Consider the following 21361-nt stretch of genomic DNA (forward strand, 5'->3'; position numbering starts at 1 on the left):
CCGCCGCGCAGGCGCAGCGCGGCCACCGCGGGGAAGTAAAAGGCGGAGGCGCGGTCTGGGTTGATTATCGGGGTTTTTGTTTAATATAGAAAAATACAGTGTTGCCACGCGCGCCCCGGCCCGCGCGGCTGCTCCCGCCGGTGATGGGACACAACCTCCTCCAGGGCGCTGCCGCAGCTCCGCGCCCGCCGGCAGCGCCCGGCCCCGCTGCCCGAACGGGGCGGGGGCGCCCTTCCACTGCCCCCAGCCTGAGCTGGCAGGTGCCCAACACACCACGGATTCCCCCTCCCAAATCCGGATTCCACCTGATCCTGCTTGAGCTTCACCGCATCCACCTGTGCCACCACCACCTACGGTGACGGAAATGGCTGTACAGGGACCGCAGGATTAGGAACCCACGAACTTGGCCTTCAGAGAAGCTAACCATTAGGTTAACCTGGTGACTGCACCGTCCGTAGCCTTTCAAACCGTCTTACTCCTCAGTTCTCACTGCCCGAGCCGAGGCAATGAGCCTTAGGCCAGTGGATGTCAGCAGACCGCAGCTGCAGGGAGGGGCTGAGGGCGCTGCAGGGCTCCAGTTGTGCAGCAGCTCTGCCAAGCAGCTCCAGCCAGGGGAGTCCTCAGGGCTCCAGCCTTCTCCTGATCTCATCAATAAGCTTTTCTCTGGGGATATTAACCTACAAAGCAGATAGAGCAGCAGTAGAGAAGAGCACTTTTAAGGACTTAAGTGAGGATACCAATGCAATTTGTGACTGGTTTTCTGGAGTCACCCAATAGATTTGTGTTATGGCCTCCCAAAGTAACACTGAGAGAAAACCCAGAGCTCTTCAGTGATCTCCAGAGTCTGGAAGTACTTTACAATCTGGTGTAAAAGGGCATTCTCACCTCCTTTCTTGTTGCAACATCTCTCAGCTTGACAACTCCATCTGCCAGCTCCTGCTCACCCACAATGGCAGCGAGGGGGATCCCTGTGTCCTCACAATACTGCAGCTGCTTCAGCAATTTAGGATCCTTCTTGTACAGCATCTCTGCCTAGGAGGGAATGAGAAGGGTGAACCACTAACCCAGCTTTGCTCTGATGGATACTGCAGTAAAGCACCAAAACCAAACCCTGCGGCAATCACTTTACTGCTCTGGGCTGTTCTTCTCTGCTGCCTAGACCTAAAGGTTGGACTTGATGATCTTAGAGGTCATTTTCAACCTGAATGACTGTGATCTCAGACAGGCCCAGATCTTGGAGAGACACACAACTAATGGAGTTGGTCTTGCTGTGCTACAGCTCCCTTCAGGCTCTCCCTCCCTCACCTGTGACACTGCCAAGCCCAAGTCATTCCTTACCTTGATCCCTGCATCCCACAGCTCGGAGATGAGCTTCATTCTGGCAGCAAGCAGGTGTTTCTGTGGTGTAGCCACCAGCACTTGGGTCTCAGTTGTTCGAAGTTTCTCCCCAGAAGCCTGAAGGGACAGACAAGGGACACTGATGGGAGTGACTCCGTGGGAATCTGCAGCTCACAACACCCCACCTCATCTATCTCCAGACCTTAACTCAGTCAGTGACAACCTGGCCACCTTTAATGAGCCCCCCAGAGATCCTGCATTGTGTCACACTACTTAATTGTGTGCTGCTGTTCCTTGGGGACCCTGGCCAACCTCCTGGACAGCTTCCCAGCCTCCTTTGATTCTTCAGGTACAAACACATTGCCTAAGCTTCACTTGCAAGGAATCACAGGCTTGGAACCAAACACAGAATGATGAATCTCCACAGAGGCTTTCCTGGGGTTTATTAGAGTGAGTTTAGAGCTGTTACCAAATTCATTGCTTCAGAATCCCCAGGAGAGAAAACTTCAGAGGCAAGACATGAGAACAAAGTGACTGGGGCACAAAGCTCAGAGTCAGGCCCAGAGCTCAAGGCTGTCTCTAACATTTCCTTGACATCTCCTAAGGAATGCTGCCCTCAGCTGCCCACACCTGCACCCTGACGGGCTGCATAAAAGGACTCTTATCTTCTGTGCATCGATATTTAGGCATGGGAAGCACCACCGTCTCCCCCAAAATTATCTTCCCTTGAGCACTGTGGAGCTGGAGAATAATAAACAATATTTGGCTTCCGAGAGCCTTCCCCAATGCACTGCCTGCATCACCTACCTCCAGTCTCTGTTCCAGGATGGAGAAGATGCGCTCGATGCCGATGCTGACCCCCACACAGGGCACCTTGCGGCCCTTGGCATCAAACATGCCCACCAGCCCGTCATAGCGGCCGCCCCCAGCCACGCTCCCAACGCTGACCGGCTCCTCCACGTGCTCGTTCTCCTGCTGCAGCAGCACAGCCTCAAAGATCACCCCCGTGTAATAGTCCAGGCCCCGCGCCAGGCTCAGGTCGAAGGAGATCTGCAGGGCACAAGGGCGGCCCCGTCACCGCCTGCTCGCCAGGGCCCACCCGGGCAGCCCCCTCCTGCCCCCACACCTCCTCACCTTCCCTGTGATGCCAAACAGCGTCAGGTACTCAAACAGCAGCTTCATGTCCCCCAGCCCTTCCTTGGCCACCTTGTTCTGGGACAGCTTTGGGTCCTGGAGAAGCTGCTCGATCAGGTCCAGCCCACCTGCGGGGACCAGCCATGCCTCAGGTGTGCCAGGGCAGCGGCGCCCGGCACCGTGGCCCCGGCCAGCCGGGTCTGTGCCCTGCACCTTCCACCCCCAGCCCAGAACAAGGCCAAGGGCAGCACCCCGTGGTGCTCACCGTGGAGCTGGACATACTCCCCGATGCGATCCGCAGCCTCGGGAGAGAGCCCCTTCTCTCCCACCATCTCACTCCTCACTTCTTCCCATGGCACCTGTGGGGGGAGAGAAGGGCATCAATTGCTGCAGGACGTTCTCCTCACCCACTGCCTCCATCAGCCCACATGTGCACAACTGTGTGGAACAGTCAGCAATCTTACTAACCATGCCTCTCTCTCACAGGAATTTTTAACAAATCACCAGGCTTTATTCTTAACCAGGCCCAAGAACTCCTCTAATCCTTTACAGACCCCAACTCAGCTGCTGTGAAACTCTTCTCAACAGGAACAGCCACAACACTGCCCAGCCTAAGACATCCATCCCAAGACCAGAAGTGTCTCCCCATGAGCCCAATGCTGACCTTGTCCAGCTTGTCCACGGTGCAGCAGGCAGGTATGAACTTGCTCTCTGGAACACCACAGACAGCAAACACACCATTCAAGATCCGACGATCGTTGACCTGGGGGAGGGAGAGGCACATTTACCTCAGGGGCACCCTCTGATGTGATTTCTTTTTTTCCTAGTGTGTGGGAAGCTGCAGCTATTGGCATTTCTTCATGCCTTTCGCCCAGCACCCAAATTCCGTGGGAAGAGAAGGTGTAGAGGTAAGAAAACCACCCTGTGACTATATGGATCTAGTCAGCTACTGGAATTCTGCAGACTGTGGTTATTCCTGGAGAAAACTCTGCTGACTGCAGCCTCAAGAGAACTCCTGGTATTCCCAGCTTAAGGCATGCCCAAACTGAGGTCCAGCCTTGGCATATACACCATGAGGAGACAGAGACGTGGGATGAACTTCTGGGTCAGGCCTTAGAGTGGGAGCAGGTGCTACTGTGTAAAACCACAGAACAATGACCACTGCTTCCCACAGAAGAACCCACCCAGTCTCACCTTGATGACAAAGTCCCCAAGCTGCAGGTCACTCAGGATCTCGTGCACGATCTTCAGGCACTCGGCATCGGGAATCATCGGGTCAAACTGCCCGGCAATGTCAAAGTCCTGGGGGCAGAACAAGTGATGGGAGCTCCTGGCAGAGCCAGGGGGGGCCTTAGCCAGGCACACCCTGCTGCTCTGCAGCAGCTGGAGTGGGAAAACCCTGCTGGCCTCGTGGCCTTGGTGGCAGCACCGGCCACCACAACACTCACGCACTGGTAGAACTCGCGGTAGCGGCCGCGGGTGGTGGCCGGGTTGTCCCTCCTGTACACCTTGGCGACGTGGTAGCGCTTCATCTTGGTGATCTTGTTCATGGCCAGGTAGCGAGCAAAGGGCACCTGGGCCCGAGGAGTTAAGGATGGGAACATGGAGATCCCCAGAGCTGTAGAAGCTGAACCCAAAGCCTCCCACTGCCCCTTCCCTGTGCCAGCTGCTTCCCAACTTTTTCACAATCATGGTGAGATTCTTGGGGCATCCTGTGCAGGGTCACGAGCTGCACTTCAACAGTTCTTGCAGATCCCTTCCAACTTGTGATACTCTGTAACTCCATGACCTCTGAGGAGATCATCCCCCAGGCTGACGATGAGTACAATGAACCACCAGAGCTCCTTCAACACTAGGACAGCTCCATTTCCTCCTCAGACCCACTGTGTGACAATGTCACATACACAAGGACACCCTCTCATCATTCCACCCTCTCACAGTGGGATCAGTGGGAATTCAGTGCATGGCACAGCTACATGGACACTGAAGGAGAGATTTGTTGAGACGTGGAGGTTGAGAAAGCCTGGGATGGACACCTGCAGCAAACACCTTTCCAGGTGGCACTAGCAAGGTGGGATGGGCACAGCAGAGGTGGGGACTGTAAGTGTGAGGAGATAGAACCAGTACAGTGGAACATACTGGTGCATGTCCACAGCGGGAAGGGACTTTGCTGTGGGCCTGGCTGGGAGATGGTGTGGAGTCATGACAATGACAGCCAGACCAGCTGGGATGGCCAAGGGGGCTGCCACCACCCCAACGGGACCTGCAGGCAGGCCAGGGTAAGAGCGATCCCTCAAGGCAGAGGTGGCCACTACCTTGGTCTGCCACCATCCCCTCAAGGTGCCACCATCCCCTTGGGAGCACAGGATACGGTGAGGTCGTAGCGCAGGGCCAGCAGCTCCCCTCCCTGGTCCTGCAGCTCGTAGATGAGCTTCGCTCCCTCCCCATACTTCCCCACCAGCGTCTCCTGGAGAGGGGCAAAGGGGCTGGTGACCGGGGTGGCTCTGGGCTGAAGGGTCCCCCGAGATGGGGCACAGAGCAGGGTCCCCACGAACCGGGCATTACACACAAACCCCCTCCAGCCCCCTCGGACCTGAGCCCACCTCCCCGTCCCCCTCAAAAAGAACCAAGAGTGACTGTCCAGCTGCCCTCCCCACCCGGCCATGCCCCGCACGGAGGGAGCTCCCAAACCCGTCCGAAGCCCCGGGGACGGGGGTCGCTCCCCGGTCCCACAGGAGGGACAGAGGGGACCCACAGCCCCCGGGGCCCGCTCCCCACACCAGGGGCGAAGGGAGCTCCCGCCGCGCCTCACCCGCAGCTCCAGCACGGGGGTGTCGATGGCGGCCGCGCCGTGCCGCTTGAAGCAGGACACCACGGCGCTCAGGAGCCGCTCTCGGAGCGCCGCCTGCGCCGGCGGGTGGTCGCGGGTGCCCTGCCCGGGATACAGAGCGGCCGTCAGCGGCAAGGGCGTGGGGGAACACTCGGTACTCACCGGCGCCACTCCCGCCCTCCGCCTTTACCTTGGGTGTCTTCAGCACCGGCAACCGCTCGCCACCCGCCGCCGCCCGCACCTGCCGGGACAGGGGTCCGCGGTCACCGGCCGGCAGCCAGGACCGGGCGAAGCTGCCGCGGTTCCCAGCGAGGCACAGCGGCCCGAGGCCCGGTAGGCATCGGGCGGCGGCCAAGGGGCCGAGGCGCAGCATGGCCGGCACCGGGACACCGGGAGCGCCGGCACGTGACCGCGCGGAGCACGTGACTGCACGGGCGGCCGCGCTTTACGGCGCCGCGCGACAGTTCCCGGTGCTGTGCCCTCAGCTCGCCATGGCGTCGGGCAGCGGGGTAGGTGCTGCCGCCGGGGTGCCCTCGGACTGTGGGCTGCCCTCAGAGTGTGGGCTGACGGCCGCTCGGCCGCCCTCGCTGCTCCCACCGGGCTTGGCAGGGCCGGGGGCCGGGCCCCGCCGCGCCGCGCTCGGGGCCGCTGCCAGGCCGCGGGATGAGGGATGTGGCGGGGCCGGGGGTGCCGCGGTGGGCGGGTGTGTGTGGGGTGGGAGAGGGCTCATCCCTGCTCTATACAGCTGTGTGTGTGGGCGGTGGGAGGTTAGGGTTCTCCTGACACCTTCGGGGCTGGGAGCGGGGTGGCCCCAGCGCGATCCCGCCCACAGTGAAGCCGTGCAGTCGCCGTCCCCGGAGGTGTTTGAGACGCGGCAGAACGTGGCGCTCAGAGCCCTCGTGCGGGTCGCGTGGTGGTGTTGGGTCACAGGGTGGACTCGATGATCTCAGAGGACTTTTCCAATCGCAGTGGTTCTGTGATCCTCCCGTCCAAGGGCCAGACCTTTGTCTGTCCCAGCATGAGGAGATTGAGCTGCCTCCGGGTGGAGGTGCCCACTCACCTCCAGCCCCCTGGCAGGGACCCCCACCCATCTGCAGGGTCTGGGCGATGGCTTGTACAGGTGGCCCCTTCCCTTCCCTTCCCTTCCCTTCCCTTCCCTTCCCTTCCCTCCCCAGGGAAAGGGTCGCCTTTTTCCTGGCCTGATGGAGAAACATCTCTGCAACTCCCTGACAGGAGGGTGCAGCCAGGTGTGGGCTGGGCTTTGCTCCCAGAGAACCAGCAACAGGATGAGAGGAAACAGCCTCAAAAGTTGCAGTAGGGGAGGTTTGGTTGGAAATTAGGAGGAGTTTTTTTCCCAGAAAGGGCTGTCCAGCACTGGAAGGGGCTGTTCAGGGACGTGGTGGAGTCACCATCCCTGGAGGTGTTCAAGGACTGACTGGATGTGTCACTCAGTGCTCTGGACTGGGTGACAAGGTGGGGATCTATCACAGCTTCGATTTGATGGTTCTGGAGGTTTTTTCAACCTAAATGATTCTGTGAGTGTTAAAATGGGATGGGTAAGGTAGGTGCTGCAGGTGTAACCTGAGTGGAGAGCCAGGCTGTTGGAACACCTGCAGTGACATCCCAAAGCTGTCAGCAGCACAGGGCTGTGTTTTGGAGGGGTTTTGGCCCATCTTTCCTTCCTTGAAGCCACTTACTGAGAAGTGAGGCACTGGCACTGCCCAGAGAAGCTGTGGCTGCCCCATCCCTGGAAATGTTCAAGACCAGGCTGAATGGAGCTTGGAGCAACCTGGGATAGTGGAAGGTGTCTCTACCCTTGGCAGGGGATGGGACTGGCTGGTCTTCAAGGTTCCTTCCAATCCATTCCAGGATTGATTCCATGAAGTGGGGGAGGTCAGGAGCAGGATGTCTGCCTGTGAGGGAGGTGGGGCCTGTGGCTTATTGCCAGCTGAGAATTCCTGTTGGATTGAGCCTGGCTTGAGACTCCTGTGTTGTTTCACAGGCTTTGGTGCTGATGCTGAGCACACCATTGGTGTCCATCTCCAGAGGGACCAGGAGGCTGTGGGGCACTTCTGGTTATTAGTCGTTGTTATTAATTTGGGAAATATTCTCTGTCACCCAAAACAGCTCTGAGATAAAGATTTTGGGGGCTTACAGCCCCTTTGCCTCCACCAGAGCAATTCAGAAACATCCCTTCAAATATTGTCCAACCAAGATCTTGTCACGCAGTTTAGTTTAATTCCTTTCCCCACGCCTGGATGAGGCAGATTGGTAAAAGAGCTGCAAAAGACTATTTTCCTTTTATTGCAACAGGAGAGAGAAGCAGCTAATAAACCTCCCCCTCTGCAGGCTCCCACCAGCTACGATTTGTGATAATGCCTGGCATGCAGGAGAGTCTGGAAAATACCCCCAAACGTTAATTTACACTCAGTGATATTTTCTTTTCTTTTGCTCAGGGTGGTTAATAAAACCTGTTACGACATCCTTAAAGTGCTTAAGAAGCTCTGGGAATAAATGAGAATTTTTCTACGCCTCCCCAAGGCATTTTCATCCCTATCAGTAGTTGTTCGTTCCATTTGAAGGATTGCCAGAGGAGAGAACTTTAAATGGCTGTGCTGCTGCTGTAGCTCCAAATGGGATTTGTGTCCTTTGGATTGTGATTGGATTCTCGATTTGGCTGAACGGAGAAGGCGGTGGGGTGTGGGGTGAGGGGGGTCCTTCTCCCCCGGAGGTGTTTTAAATACATCTTGTCCTTTCTTTAATGTGAAACTGAGAGGCTCTCCCTGCCATGCTGAGGGAAATGCAGCTCTATCCAAAGCGGGGTTATCTGCTCAGGAAATTCAGGAAGTGGCTGAGTGAAACCATGACTGATCTCAGGTGTAGGGGGCTGAGCTGCAGATGGGGCAAATGCTGGGAAGAGCTTGAGCTGGGTTGGTCAGAGTGGATGTGAGTGGAATAGGAATTCTCCAATCACTTCTGCCCTCAGCATTGGGGACTGAGTGAAATCCACCCAAAAAAAGAAGTCTTTGGTTTCTTCAATGCCAGCTTCACCTGAATTCAGCCTCACCTGAATTCATCTTCATGCACATGCTGTGTCCAGCTCCTGTGCCCCAGCATAGGAAAGGCATATACCTGTTGGAATGAGCCCAGAGGAGGTCATGGATATGCTCCAAGGGCTGCTGCCCCTCTGCTCTGGAGACAGAGAGCTGGGGCTGTTCAGCCTGGGGTAGTCTGAACACCAATCTCTGTCCGGGGAGACCTTGGAGCACCTTCCAGTGCCTAAAGGGGCTCCAAGAGAGCTGGAGGAGGACTTTGAACAAGGGCATGGAGTGACAGGACAAGGGGGAATGGCTTCCCACTCCCAGAGAATGGGGTTAGATTTAATACTGGGAATAAAGTCTTCCCTCTGTGGGTGATGAGGCCCTGGCACAGGTTGCCCAGAGAAGCTGTGACTGCCCCATCCCTGAAAGTGTTCAAGGTCAGGTTGGATGGGGCTTGGAGCAACCTGGGCTACAGGAAGGTGTCCCTGCCTGTGGAACAAGATGATCTTTAGGGTCCCTTCAACCCAAACCATTCCAGGAATCTATTAAAGTATCCTGTCACTTGCAGATAGTTCTGTGGAGCTCCCAAAGGGCCAGCATGCCTTGGAGGTGTTTCTGCCCTTTTCTATGTGAAGCTGCAGGAGGAGGACAGCAAAACCTGTGGATTTTGTACAGGTGCTTCCCTGGTACCTCCAAGCCCTGCCTTGACAGACAGGGTTTCAGAGCTTGTTCTGATTTGCTTGTACATGTGCTCACTTGGAAATCCCACACCGTGGCCTGTGATTTCATGGCGAGCTCGGCACTTTGATGCCTGCAACACGTAGACACTGCTGAGAGCAGACAGGCACAGCCTTCCCTGCTCCTGCAGGGTAATCAGTCTCTGTAGCTCAGGCTGTGTTTTGCAGCTTCCTTGTCTGACATTGCAGCTTGGATTCTTTTGGCTTCTGGAAGAAGGAGAGGTGTAATCTGCTGCTGTGTTTGTCAGGGGCCACTTCCCAGGTCTGAGATCCATCAGTTTCAATCCCATTCGAGTCTGATTTTTCAAGGCATAAGCCTGGATGATCATCTCAGGAGCTGTTAAAATCAACTCATTTCTTCTTTTAGTGCTCTGAAATTATTCTAGTAGTAGCTAGAGGCATGCCGCGAGTGATTATCTTAAACCACATCCATAATTCCTGGATGGAAAACAGAGGATATAGTATAATTCTCTTAATTTTCTGCAGTGGCCTCACAGGCCAAGTGATTTCCCCTCTTTACCCCCTCAGAGGTGATCAGACTGTATAATAAATGTTAATGAACTTTGTTTCCCTCCCAGATCAAGAACCTGGACTTCCGCCGGAAGTGGGACAAGGATGAGTATGAGAAACTCGCAGAGAAGCGGCTCACGGAGGAGAGAGAAAAGAAAGATGGTGAGCAGTGTGCTGGCTCCAGGCTAGCTGTGCTGGGTTGGCTCCAGTGAGCCAGTGAGGCTCCCAAACCCTTGGAATTTGGGAGGGAGAGAGCAGTGAGAAGTTGAATCCCAAAGGGGAAGAGCTGGCTTACTCCTTCCCTTTCTTCTTTGTTTGCCACTGAGTATATTTTTTTGACAAAATAAATTACTGAGAACCTTTCCAGGTGCTGACTCTTCTTTAGGGAAGGAGGGGAACAGTCAGTTTCTGGAAACAAGATCTCAGAATATGACTCAAGTCAGAGCTGGAGATACCTCAGAGATACCTGGTTCTAATAGGAGCCAGGAAACAGTGAGGAGGAAATTATATCCTTTACTGATTTAAAAACAAAGGTGCATTTTCTGCATGGATCAGGTAGTCCCAGATAGCCAGCAGGTCCCTCTGCACTAAGGGGAATATGAAATCCAGCATGTCAAGCTTGACCTTTGGTTTATGTTTTAGGCAAACCAGCTCAGCCTGTCAAAAGGGAGCTTCTGCGGCACCGAGACTACAAAGTGGACCTGGAATCCAAGCTGGGGAAAACCATTGTCATCACCAAAACTACCCCTCAGTCTGAGATGGGAGGGTAGGTTGTGGTCTTGTTGAGGTCTCAGAGTCATGCTGGTTAGACTGGGAAGCTGTGACACAGCAGGGACCCCTCACAGGGCACCAGGAGCTGCTGTCCTTCTGTGTTTGGAGCCTGGGATGGTGGGGTTGCATTTTTCTACACCTAAACTGTTTCTCCTGGGGTAACATATGGAACAGACCCAGCAGGCTGAGCCCCTTTGGACATTGTTCCTTGGTATCAGTGTTGCCCATGTGTAGAAGCAACAGAGGCAGATCTCTGCTACCTGCTTGGGTCTTTAACCAGGCCTGCTTGCACTGAGACCAGGACTGCTGCTCATTGGGGTGTCTGTGCACTGGGAATGGGAGAAACATCCAGACAGCTGTTCTTAGGAATGGTGTTTGGCCACTGTTTGTGTGAATCATGTTCCACCAAAGTCTGAAAGGGTTCTGAGCTCACCCTAAGCACAAAAAGAATGTGTTGAGTTTGTGTCACCTCAGGAGTGAACCTGTTAATGTCTCCCTGGGCAGTAGTGCCAGGGAGATGTGCAGCCCTGGCCAGCATCCAGGGATGGCAGGTTTTTTCCCTGACTTTTGCAGCAGCTTTTAAGGTGGACAGAAGGAACAGCTGTGCTCATCAGGGAGTTGCACTGTGAGGTGATAGGGGTGGTAGCACTTTCTTTGCAGCCAGGTGAGAGGGCTGTGGAATAGAAACCTGGGCTGTGGCCAGCCCTGCCTTGGGGGAGGGCAGTCTGTGTCACAAAGTCCATCCCACCCAGCAGGGTGTGGCTGGAAGGGGAAGATGCTGTGGCTGGTGTCTTGCAGAGCAGCTCAGAATTTGGTTTCTATCAGGTCAGAGGGGTGTCAGGGTCAGTACCTCCATGGCAGCCCTGTCCATTGGGTGTGCCCTTGCCCTTGCTCTTCACTGGGGCTCTCTTGTCTTGCAGAGGTGTCCTGTGTCCCCAGTGACATGCAGGTTGTCTCTTCTGTGGGTTGAGCTTTGTGTCATGCTTTGGGGTTCATTTTTTCTGTCTCTCCTGACAGGTATTACTGTAATGTATGTGACTGTGTGGTGAAGGATTCCATCAACTTCTTGGATCACATCAATGGCAAAAAACGTAAGGACCATTTCTTTGCCTCATTGGAGGGTTGGTTGAGTTGGAGGGACTGTTCCTTTTGTGCATCATCCATGTCTGAGTGCTGAACACTTATCTATGGATCAGGGAGCTTAGGAGATCAGGATGTAGAAGCTCATCATGAGAGCTGTGGAGGTGCTGCCCTTATCTCCTGACACCTTCCAGAGTGCTGGACCATTTTAATGGAATAAGCCCAGCAGAAGCAGTGACTGGTGTACTCTGGTTTGTAAGTCTGGAGAGAGGCTTTTTACAGCACTGAAACTGTAAAGAAGTACCTAGGTAAGTAAAATACCTGGGACTGGCTTATTTTTGGATCAGAAACTTCTCTTTGTAGAAGTTGAGTATAAGCTCAGAACTGGCTGGTGCCTGAGCTCCAGAGTATGGATCAGGACTATACCCTCATTGATCTGACTGTGGATATTACTTCTTGACATGTTCAGAGAGGGGGGAATATAGAGGAAGTAAAGGAGCAACAGGACAGAACTGACACACTTTGCATGTTGTTCCTGCTCATGAAGGTATTTTTGGCTCCTTGTGGATGTCAGAAAATCACCCCTTTACAAAAAGGCAGGGATGTGTGTGCTCTGAACCTGCACACGGGGCTGTTTGAGAGCAGGAAGCTCAGTAGAAACCTGAGGACTGGTTTTCTGTAGCTCAGAAAAGAAAACACAGTGTTTTAAAAACCTGTGCTTTTATGTGAATGGGAGGAAGGTGCTGACATGCCTTGTTTGACAGGCTGGGAGATGAGCGAGAAGTTCATAGGAGAGAATCTGGAATCAAAAATCCTGGCATGGCTGCATAGATGGGTGTGAGTTGTAGGGTTGAACTGGGATTGGAAAGTGGCTGGTTGCACAGTGCTTTAGTATATGAGTATGTCTGGGAACTTTTAAACCTGTCAGTAAATCTAGCTCAAACCTGCTTGTTCTTGGTAGCCCTTTTACTAATTCCTGGTGTAGTTTAAGCTTCCAAGTGCTGCTGCATCCCTGGGACAAACCTGTGCAGGGCTGCTGGAGTGAACAGTGGAGTGGATCCCCTCAGGAATGTGGGTTGGAGGCATTTCTGGGGGTGGCCCCGTCAGCATAGGCTTACCCACAAGTGAAAAACTGTGAATCTGCTCTGAAGAGCCACTGAATCAGAGGCCTGACTTTATATTCTCTGCTTTAGCTGGGAATGTCCTGTGTAATCAGGATCTCTGAGTGCCACTCATGTCTTGTTTAGCATCGCCCACAGCTGAGAGATGCCAGCCTGTCAGTTTTATTCTAGCTCCTTTTTCAACACTCCAACCCTTTTTTATTCCACTGGTCCAAGATTAAATTTCCTGAGGCATCAGAGCAAATGACAGGGAGCATCCAAATAAGGAACCTTTGAAGAATAGTCTGTGTTCTTGTTACAAGTAGTGTTTGGATTGTTGTGTGGGTTATGGTACCCCCTAAAGCCCACCTCCCCAACCTAAGAAATCCTTAGTCTGGCCCTGGAAGGTGCTCTGAGGGGAGTGACAGGCAGGAAGGTGGTGCTGTGCTGTTTAAATTGGGATCAGGGATGGAGACTTAGTGCAGAACACTGCTGATTCCACACGTGTTCTCCAGACCAGAGGAATCTGGGCATGTCCATGCGGGTGGAGCGTTCCACGCTGGACCAGGTGAAGAAACGCTTTGAGGTGAACAAGAAGAAGATGGAGGAGAAGCAGAAGGATTATGACTTTGAGGAGAGGATGAAGGAACTCCGTGAGGAGGTGAGTCTGGTCAACAGCCGAGGAAGCAAAGCTCCCCAGAAACATGTTTTGGGAGGAAATCAATCCTGGTTCCTACTCTTGTTCCTCAGAAGCATTGTTCTTGGTAGCACGGGCTTCTTATCTGCTCCTATGAATGGGGTTTGTTTTTCTGCTTTTGAAAAGTTTGTATTGCTCTTCCTAGAAACCCTTTCCCCTCTTTCTGTGTGAGAATAACTTTTGATGGTTCATATTTCCACTCAGAACGGGACAAGTCCATTTTTTGTCCCCCACTAGTTGCATTGGAACTTGTGTGGTCTGGTAGCAGATCTGCATCTTCATCCATTATCTTCCACAGCTCTTAGGATTGCTGGAATCCCCTTCCACAGGGCACTTGCTTCTGTGTGGCCTCCCTGAGTGTAGAAGGGCTTTGTGAACAGCATGCTGTGGTGCAAGATGTGTGAGGAGGTGATAAAAGACAGCAGATTTCTCTCAAACTGGCACTTAGATGTTAGTAAACATGAAAATCAATTATTTGAAGACTCCATGAAGTTCTGATAGTTGAGAAGCTTCTATGGGTTCTTCTCCTCTATCAGCAGCCACATAACCCAAGGTTACAAATCACTGCCTGTTTGAGTCTCCCTGCCCAAGCCCTGAGCTTTGCTTCACCACAGGGGAGCTCTTTGGGGTGCTCACAGAGCAGCCCTGTGCTCTGCTCTCAGGCAGGCTGTGGTGCTGCTGAGCCCCATCCGTTTGGGGGACAGGAGGGAGGTGTCCCAGCAGCAAAAGGGGTGCTGTGGGTTGAAAAGCAGCTGTCAGTCAATGGATGGCAAGAATTAAATCAGCAGCAATTCCTGATGTAGCTTTCTCCAGGGCACGGCTGTGTTCAGGAGCACAGCGGATGGTGATGAGCATGGTGGGAGCAGTTGCTAAGTTGGGAGCTGAAGCCATGCTTCGGTGTCACCCAGTACAAACCTGGCTCTGTTCCAGGGCTCATGATCCTCACAGAGCAAAACACTTTGATTAGAGCAGCGCAAACTCTTTGATGCCAAAACCCCCTTCAAAGCCGCTCAGAGCCTCGGCTTCTGTTCCAGTGAGCAGCTGTCACTCTGCCAGGCTGAGAGCCAGCAGGCATCACAGTCACTGGCACAAAGCATTGGGCAAGGCAATGGCCTCCTGCTTTCAAACCAGCTCCTTGTCTCAGCCTTGATTCCAGGTAAAACCTGTGATGTTTGCTCAGAAGAGAGAGTTTGATAATGCTTCCTTTTGCCTATTTGTGTGTGTGTTTCTGCTCTTGGCCTGGGAAATGGGGTGGTCTGGATTCGCTGGTGAACTTTCTCCTTGAAGACTGCAGGCCGGGATTTCTGCTGTTTATTTCCTCAGGCACAGCTTGGCTGCTGTGGGCAGGATTTGTGGTAATTGTGCAGTACCTGCTGTCTCAAAACTCCTTCAGCTCAGGAGGTGCAAATTGTTTTGCTGTTGTGTCCCTTGCTGCAGGAGGAAAAGGCCAAAGCCTACAAGAAGGAGAAGCAGAGAGAGAAGAAGAGGCGGGCGGAGGAAGATTTGACCTTTGAAGAGGATGATGAAATGGCAGCTGTGATGGGTTTCTCTGGTTTCGGCTCAACCAAAAAGAGCCACTGAACAGCTCTGGACTCTCCTCTTTCTCTAAACAGCTTGTTTTTACCCAGGGAACTCTGGATAACTCTTCAAAGACTTGATTGAGGACTTGTATGTAAATCTCCCAGTAGAAGTTGGCTGGAAGAGTTGAAAAGCGATTCCATACTCTACCTGTGCTGCAGATCAAGCTCTGCCTCTCATTAGCTTCCCTTCTCCTTCTGTGTCCTAGATCTGGCTGCTCTGTGGCCGTGTGTGTGCAGGGAAGTGCTCTGTTGGGTACATTTTTTTGTCAATAAAGTGCACATTCTGCACAGGTGGCCTGGTTCAGGATTAATCTAGTTGTCAACCAGGCCCTACTTGTCACCCAAGCTGTGTTTGAGATGCTGGGAGGGATTCACTTGCTTTTAGGCTCATAATGAAGGAAATGTGCCACAGCAAGCAGTGTGAGAGGTGCATCTTTATGGCTTGTGCTGAGCAGAGCTGGTGGCTGCATGGAGTCTGGGTTGCTGAAACTTTCCTGTGTGTTTTATCTGCAAGGGAGACTTCCCTCCTTTTCTTTGTGTTTTAGCCCATAATTTCCGTATCTTTAAGGCAGGGGAGAAATTCCTCCCCATTACTGGTCTAGGATAGAGCCAATGAAAGAAAGGTGTGTACAATTTGCCAGAAATAAATGGAATGTTTTAATGGGCCCTTTGGTGGGGGTTTGATCCCTTCTTTATTTTGAGAGCTTGGAAGAGCTGCTGGTGTCTCCCAGCTGCACAGAGCTGGGGTGGCCTTCTGGGGACCCAGTGGTGGCAGAGGTGAGGTGTGTGCCTTCCTCTCCTGGCTCAGCTCCCAGCTGCCCTAGGCAGACCATTGCCATCATTCTTGGCTTTTTTAAGTAATTCTGGAGATGGGTGTAAGAATATGGAAGGGAAAGGGAGTTCAGGGCTGGGGACCTTCATTCCCATCAGGCAATCCAAGACAGGCTGGGCTGCATTCCAGATTTTACCAGCCTTAGTATATTAAGGGCCATTTTTTTCCTGTCTACTGGCTGTCAGTGTCTTTTCACCTCTACCTTCCCCTAAATCCACTTCATTTCTGCTTTTATTTACCTCAGTCAAACCTTGTGTGACTCATTTCCGTCTGCAGTTAGGATTTATATTTTGCATGGCTGGGTTTTCGTAGCTCTGTCTCGCTCTCCTCTCTCTTTTTATGTATATTGATGAAATCCTTGCGCTTGCCCTTCTCCGTGCTCGTATGAAATTTCCAGCCTGGGGAAGGCTGCAGTGTTTAGCCTGCTCTTTCTAATACATCTAGAACAAATCCTGTAATGTTGTGCTGCTGTTTTAATTCCTTAATCTTAGCCTGCTGACAGCTTCATTGCCTCAGGTCTTTCCGCTTCAATTCAGATTATAATCCCCGTTGAAGATGCTATTGAAATGATATATAGCCAGTCAGATACAGCTGTCCTTGGAGGTTTGACCCTTTTAACTTGGCAATCCTTTGACTTTGGCTCTCTGAGCACACGGGCTGGGAGGGCGACTTTCATTCCAGCCACGTTCCTAGCGCTGTTCAGGCTGCAGCACGTGGCTCCGGCTGAATGGGAGAGCAGAGACGCTCGCGCCTTTGTGCCCTCCGGGGTGCGAAAGGGATGCTGCCATGGTTTCATGCACATTAAAAGTTTAGGATGTTTCAGAGAAGATTTAGCAGCAGCCATTTTATTCCAGCCACCAGCTTTGCAGACACCCAGCCCCTCAATGCAGCCACTCAGTTGATGATGCTGAGAAAGGGGCAGAGGCTGCCCCACATCCCCCACCTTTTCTAGCTTGTGACCTTGGAGCCAGTGACTGCTGTGTTGGTTTTCCCACAGTGTATCCTGATCTTCTTGTCCATCCTGGCACATCCAAGGGGTAAGGTGTGAAATGGGCAGCCCCACAGAAACCTTCCTGGGGTGGTGGTGAGGTTTGCACAGCCTCCTGCCACTGGGCCCTGCCTGTCCCTGCCTGCCGCTTCTGGGCGCTGCAAGACAGGGAGGAAATCCCTCCACAGCACAGTGCTTTCAATAACAAGATTCCTCTTTGGTGTAAAGCCTGTCATCCCCAAGCCCATCCCGAGGCCACCTGCACCCTGGGGGCCAAAGCCCCAGCCCCAGCTCCCCGTGCTGGGGCTGCTCGCGCCGGGGGAGCGCAGCTCTTTGTCTCGGCAGCTTGCTGGGAGCAGTGGTGTGTGCAGCAGCAGATACAAGCTCCTGCTGGATTCCCAGCAGCAGGAGCTGCCTCTAGCCAAGGATGAAAAGCTGGTTTCATGGGAGGAAATAATATTTAGAGAAGAGACAGATAACATTCCCTGTACCAGCCATGTTAACTCTTTGCTCCCACCGCTGCTTAGCAAGGCGTTAACTCCTGGCTCTCAGCCCCCAATCTGGAGCAGTGGTTCTCTGTGACTCCTTGCTAGCATTTGCTATCTCCATGTTGAATTTAAGGTGCTGGATGGGTCAGGACTTGGGGTTTTACTTGAAGAGAGAGAAGACCCAGCTATGCAGTTCCCCTTCTTCTCCTCACCAGTGACCGAAGTGCTCAGTCCCTACTGGTTCGCATTAGCTCTTCCACAAGTGAAAACTGGGATCTGGTGGAGTAAGGAGGGATGTTTTGCATGGTTTGCTCATCCAGGCTGGGATGTCCTGCCTACTCTCAATGTGAAAGTGCTTTGAGGTGCCTGGAGCCAGCTTGGTGCTTGTTCCCAGTGCCTGGGCAGAGGTGCAACTTCCTTGTGACCTGTGGCGTGGAGGACCTGGAGGAGGTCTGGGGACTGTGCTCAGCTTGAGCCTTCCTTATCTCCATCCCACTAAATGTTCATGACAGTGTTTGGAGAAGTACTCAGGCATCACAGCAGACCCCAGAAAAAAACAAATCTGTCTTGCCACCTCCACTTCCCCTCTCCTGATATCTTCCCTGGCTTCACCCTGGGATGAAGGGCTGAGGCCTCATGGAGAGGCTGAGCACAAATACCCAGCTGCTCTTCTTTCTTTCCTTCCTGGGAAGCTTCTGGGCACTTCCTCAACCCCACCCATTCCTGCTAAACCACATTCCCCTCACTCTCTATGCATCCTGCTTGGGACCAGAGGAGCAGCAGCAGCATTCCCACTATCCCAGTAGGATGAGTGGGACCAGGGGTCTGAAGTGATTCTGGAGAAGGGCTCCCAGCCTGGCCCTGTGTGGGCTAGCTGAATCATTCCCTGTGACTTTATTATCAGAAAGACCTGTTTTTCCAGCAATTTACACCAGTTTTACATCCTGAAAGATTTAAGCGCTTGGCAGGAGCTCCAGTCCTCCCACTGCTCAGGCCACAAGCTACTGCTGCCCCAGTTAGGCAGGCATTCCTGCCACTTGCCAGTGTTAAAGCTGAACAACATCCATAGGCAATATCCCTGGAAATCCTGCCTCCTGCCTGGCTTTGACCTGGTGCAGTGGTGCTGGCAGTCTGTGCCACCAACCCCTGCTCTGTGGAGGCTGCTGGGTGTCCCACGCTCCCATCAGTCCCATCAGTGCTGTGGTACTATCCCACACAACTCCAGAGCCAGTATTCCTGCTCCCTCTCAGCTCTGGAGAGCAGTGTACTGAGAGCCACCTGGATCAGTCAATGCTTGGCCCAGTCTGCATCCTGTCCTTTCCTTGTGTGGCGGCAACAAGGGGGAGAATCTGATCTGTGCAAGGGCAAAGGTTCAGACCCTGATTAGAGTTGGGGCTGCTGCAAAAGAGAACAGGAATCACAGGATCCTGGAATGGTTTGGGTTGGAAGGTGCCTTGGAGATCAGCCAGTTCCAACCCCCTGCCATGGGCAGGGACACCTTCCACTATCCCAGGTTGCTCCAAGACCCATCCAATCTGGCCTTGGACACTTCCAGGGATGGAGCAGCCACAGCCTCTCTGGGCATTGGTTGAGGAAGGGATGGGAGGCAGAGATAGGGCGAGATGAAGATGTATAGAGGGGAGAATCCCTGGGCTGGGAGGTATTTGCTTCCCATCTGGAGCTTGGGTGGGAATCTTGGATGATGGCTGTTGCAAAAAGGATCAAGCTGGGAACCAGGGACACCCACAGTGAGGTGGTGCTTGGCCTGGAGACCTCAGCAAGCTGGGCCATACTCCACACACAAAATTTCTGGGGCTGAGCCAGCTCAGGCCACAGATGGGGCCACGAGGGAACAAGTAGGGCTCTGGAGTGTTCTAAACTGGAAGGAGACAACCCCAGTGCCCCCCATCCCTGTCAGGTCTGTTGCTGCATCCAGGTTGGGGGATTGCTGGATGGATGGTTTCTGCTGGGCTCGGTGTGGGGCTCCTGAGCACAAGGGAGGTTTTGCTCTGTTGTAAGTGAAGTACAAAACCATCACCAGCCAGAGAACAAACAGCTCCAGGCTGGAGAGGGAGCAGGGAGAGGGAGATGGGGAGGAGCAGGGGGAGCATGGGGACAGGCCATCCGCAGGAGGTTTTTCAGGGACTTGTGATCTCAGAGCAAATTTCTGCTGTTGGCTGCACACCAGTGGCACCATTTCACCAACTCATGCGTGCCTCCCCATCGCCAGCTCCGCAGTGCTGAGCGCCTCGGGGGGGTCAGGGCCGCTCTGCGGAGGGCTGCGGGAATATGGTCCCTGCTCGGAGAGCGTGTGATCTGCCAGGCAGCCGGGGAGCCCCGGGGACACTGCCATGCCTTTGTTCCTCCTGCTCTTTCTTTTCCACCTTCAGATTTTTTTCCCTTTGCTTCCAGCTGCGCATGCAGCACTCCCCCCCACCCCGTTTCCACCCACAGTTCCTGTCTTGATTTTCCTTCCCCTCTACAAATATGTGTTCCTTAGGCTTCTTCCCCTCCCTGCCCAGCTCCCCCCATCAGTGATCAGTGTTGCCTTCCCAAACTTCTTTTTATTTTGCCTTCTCCCTGTTTTCCCACAGGCCTACTTCATTCCTTCCCCTTCCTGCTTCTCTCCCCTTCCCTCCAGCCTCTCGGGCTCCCGTTCACTCGCTCCGTCTCCCCTTCTCTGACAGTTTGGGGGAAATCTGTCTGTGTCAACACAGAAATTCCATTATTTATTGGCTGAGTGGAGCAGGGTCCTACACTCATCTGTAATTGTCTCCAGATCAAAGCGGCTGCTGATGGCAGCTTTGCCTTCTCAGAGCAGAACACCACCCCCAGCTTCCAGCTCCCCATCCTCCCGGGGGAGTCGGGTGCGTGTGCGTTGACACCCTCGATGACTGATCTCTCAGACAGAGAGGAAAGAAGTAGGGCTGGTGGGGGAGAAAAGGGAGGCCTGGAGCATCTGCAAAGCTCCCTGGAGAAGATGGAGATGGTGGGGTGTGTCTCAGGGAGACAAAGTCCCTGGCATGGGCCGGGGGAGAGTGGGAGGGTAGAGGTGGTCCCTATCTTGGGAATGGAGACAGAGAGATGAAGTGAAAGAAGGGACAGGGAAACAGGAAACATCCCCATATCTGTCCAGGACTGGAAGAATTAAATTTTAGTAATGGGGATAAAGGAGAACATGCCTTTTCATGCCTTTCCCTTCTGAAACCACCAACCTATCCTAGGGATGCGGGACTTCAACGTGAACTGCAGGCACACAGCTTTTGTTTGGGTGTTGATGCAAGATGTCTGTGGGGAGAGGAAACATCCACTCTGACTTCTGCCCCTTGGCCTCCTCACTAGGGTCCCAGCTTCAACATGACTGGAAGAGCTGCAGTGGTTTCTCTGCTGGAGGAGGTGAGATCGATCAGAACCACTCTTCCCAGGCCCATACACTGGGGAACTTGGGAATCTTTCATTTCTCTGCTGGAGGAGGTGAGATCGATCAGAACCACTCTTCCCAGGCCCAGTTTTCCCACTTTAGCATGATACACTGGGGAACTTGGGAATCTTTCGTTTCACGTGGATCTGTGGACACCAAAAGACATAGACACCATTAAAAGTCCTGACAGCTTGGTCCCCTCTCACTGTCAGGCTGAAGCCATGGCTCTGCATTTCTTCTAAATGTCCAAAGCACTTCCTCCTGGTAACACCTTCCTGGCCCTACCATCATTTCTCCTCTGGTTTCTTTCTCCACAGAGTTCAGGCAGTTTCACTTACACTTCTCCCTGTAAGGTATTGTTCCAAGTCTTAAATCAGTTTTTTAACCTTTCAGAACTTCAGGCACAAGAGTTGTGCATGATATTCCAACACCAGTCACACTGGTGCCTGACAGAGGAGAGCTGTCACCTCCTCTCTCACAAACCTTCTGCCCTTCCCCCAGGCAATCATCATACTGTTGCTCACCTTTCTTTCCTGCTCACTGTTCCCTCTTCCTTCCCAGCAGAAAGGAGACATTCCCTCAGGACATTTTAGGGAGACCCTCTAAGAGGATGCCCACAGCAAAATGAGTAGTCCCAGCTCAGGATAATGGGGACACCCCTGCTTTTGCTTTGCATCCCAAGTCTGTTACTTCAAGTGGAACAAGACACCAGCCATGAGAGCAGCTCCTTTGGCAGCTTGGGTTTGCAAGAAATTCCCCCACTCCAGAGCCAGAGGGGAGACTTGGCTTCCTGAGCTGCCATTGTAGTCTGTGT

The 21361-nt window shown here is 53.4% G+C and overlaps 2 protein-coding genes across 4 annotated transcripts; one reads left to right on the forward strand and one right to left on the reverse strand.

Moving 5' to 3' along the window:
* Positions 1–535: 535 nt before the first annotated feature.
* LOC121364638 (histidine--tRNA ligase, cytoplasmic-like) lies at positions 536–5675 on the reverse strand. 3 transcript variants are annotated; one of them, XM_041488050.1, is made up of 12 exons: positions 5493–5675; positions 5285–5404; positions 4844–4939; positions 3921–4046; positions 3667–3774; positions 3137–3235; positions 2738–2831; positions 2473–2600; positions 2146–2388; positions 1339–1455; positions 886–1032; positions 536–677 (listed from the first exon to the last, which is right to left on the reverse strand). In XM_041488050.1, exons 1-12 carry the CDS (start codon positions 5673–5675, stop codon positions 621–623), a joined length of 1518 nt encoding a protein of 505 aa, XP_041343984.1. In that variant the 3' UTR covers positions 536–620. The 3 variants fall into 3 exon arrangements, with proteins under 3 accessions (XP_041343984.1, XP_041343985.1, XP_041343986.1); XM_041488051.1 differs by lacking the exon at positions 4844–4939; XM_041488052.1 differs by lacking the exons at positions 5285–5404; positions 5493–5675 and having other exon boundaries at positions 3925–4967.
* Positions 5674–15484, forward strand: ZMAT2 (zinc finger matrin-type 2). Its single transcript, XM_041488053.1, has 6 exons — positions 5674–5811; positions 9659–9752; positions 10233–10356; positions 11379–11452; positions 13057–13202; positions 14676–15484. The coding sequence occupies exons 1-6, from the start codon at positions 5674–5676 to the stop codon at positions 14817–14819; spliced, it is 720 nt and encodes a 239-aa protein (XP_041343987.1). The 3' UTR covers positions 14820–15484.
* Positions 15485–21361: the final 5877 nt, after the last annotated feature.

The sequence above is a fragment of the Pyrgilauda ruficollis genome, unplaced genomic scaffold (genome assembly GCF_017590135.1).
Source record: "Pyrgilauda ruficollis isolate IOZ18807 unplaced genomic scaffold, ASM1759013v1 scaffold86, whole genome shotgun sequence".
Taxonomy (NCBI): domain Eukaryota; kingdom Metazoa; phylum Chordata; class Aves; order Passeriformes; family Passeridae; genus Pyrgilauda; species Pyrgilauda ruficollis.

Coding starts and splice junctions, on each gene's coding strand:
- LOC121364638 (XM_041488050.1), bottom strand. CDS start 5,675: ATGCTGCGCCTCGGCCCCTTGGCCGCCGCCCGATGCCTACCGGGCCTC. Junction 3,236..3,666: donor TTGGGGACTTTGTCATCAAG/GTGAGACTGGGT, acceptor TCCCTCCCCCAG/GTCAACGATCGTCGGATCTT. Junction 2,832..3,136: donor CCGTGGACAAGCTGGACAAG/GTCAGCATTGGG, acceptor CTCCCCCCACAG/GTGCCATGGGAAGAAGTGAG.
- ZMAT2 (XM_041488053.1), top strand. CDS start 5,674: ATGGCCGGCACCGGGACACCGGGAGCGCCGGCACGTGACCGCGCGGAG. Junction 11,453..13,056: donor TCACATCAATGGCAAAAAAC/GTAAGGACCATT, acceptor CGTGTTCTCCAG/ACCAGAGGAATCTGGGCATG. Junction 13,203..14,675: donor TGAAGGAACTCCGTGAGGAG/GTGAGTCTGGTC, acceptor CCCTTGCTGCAG/GAGGAAAAGGCCAAAGCCTA.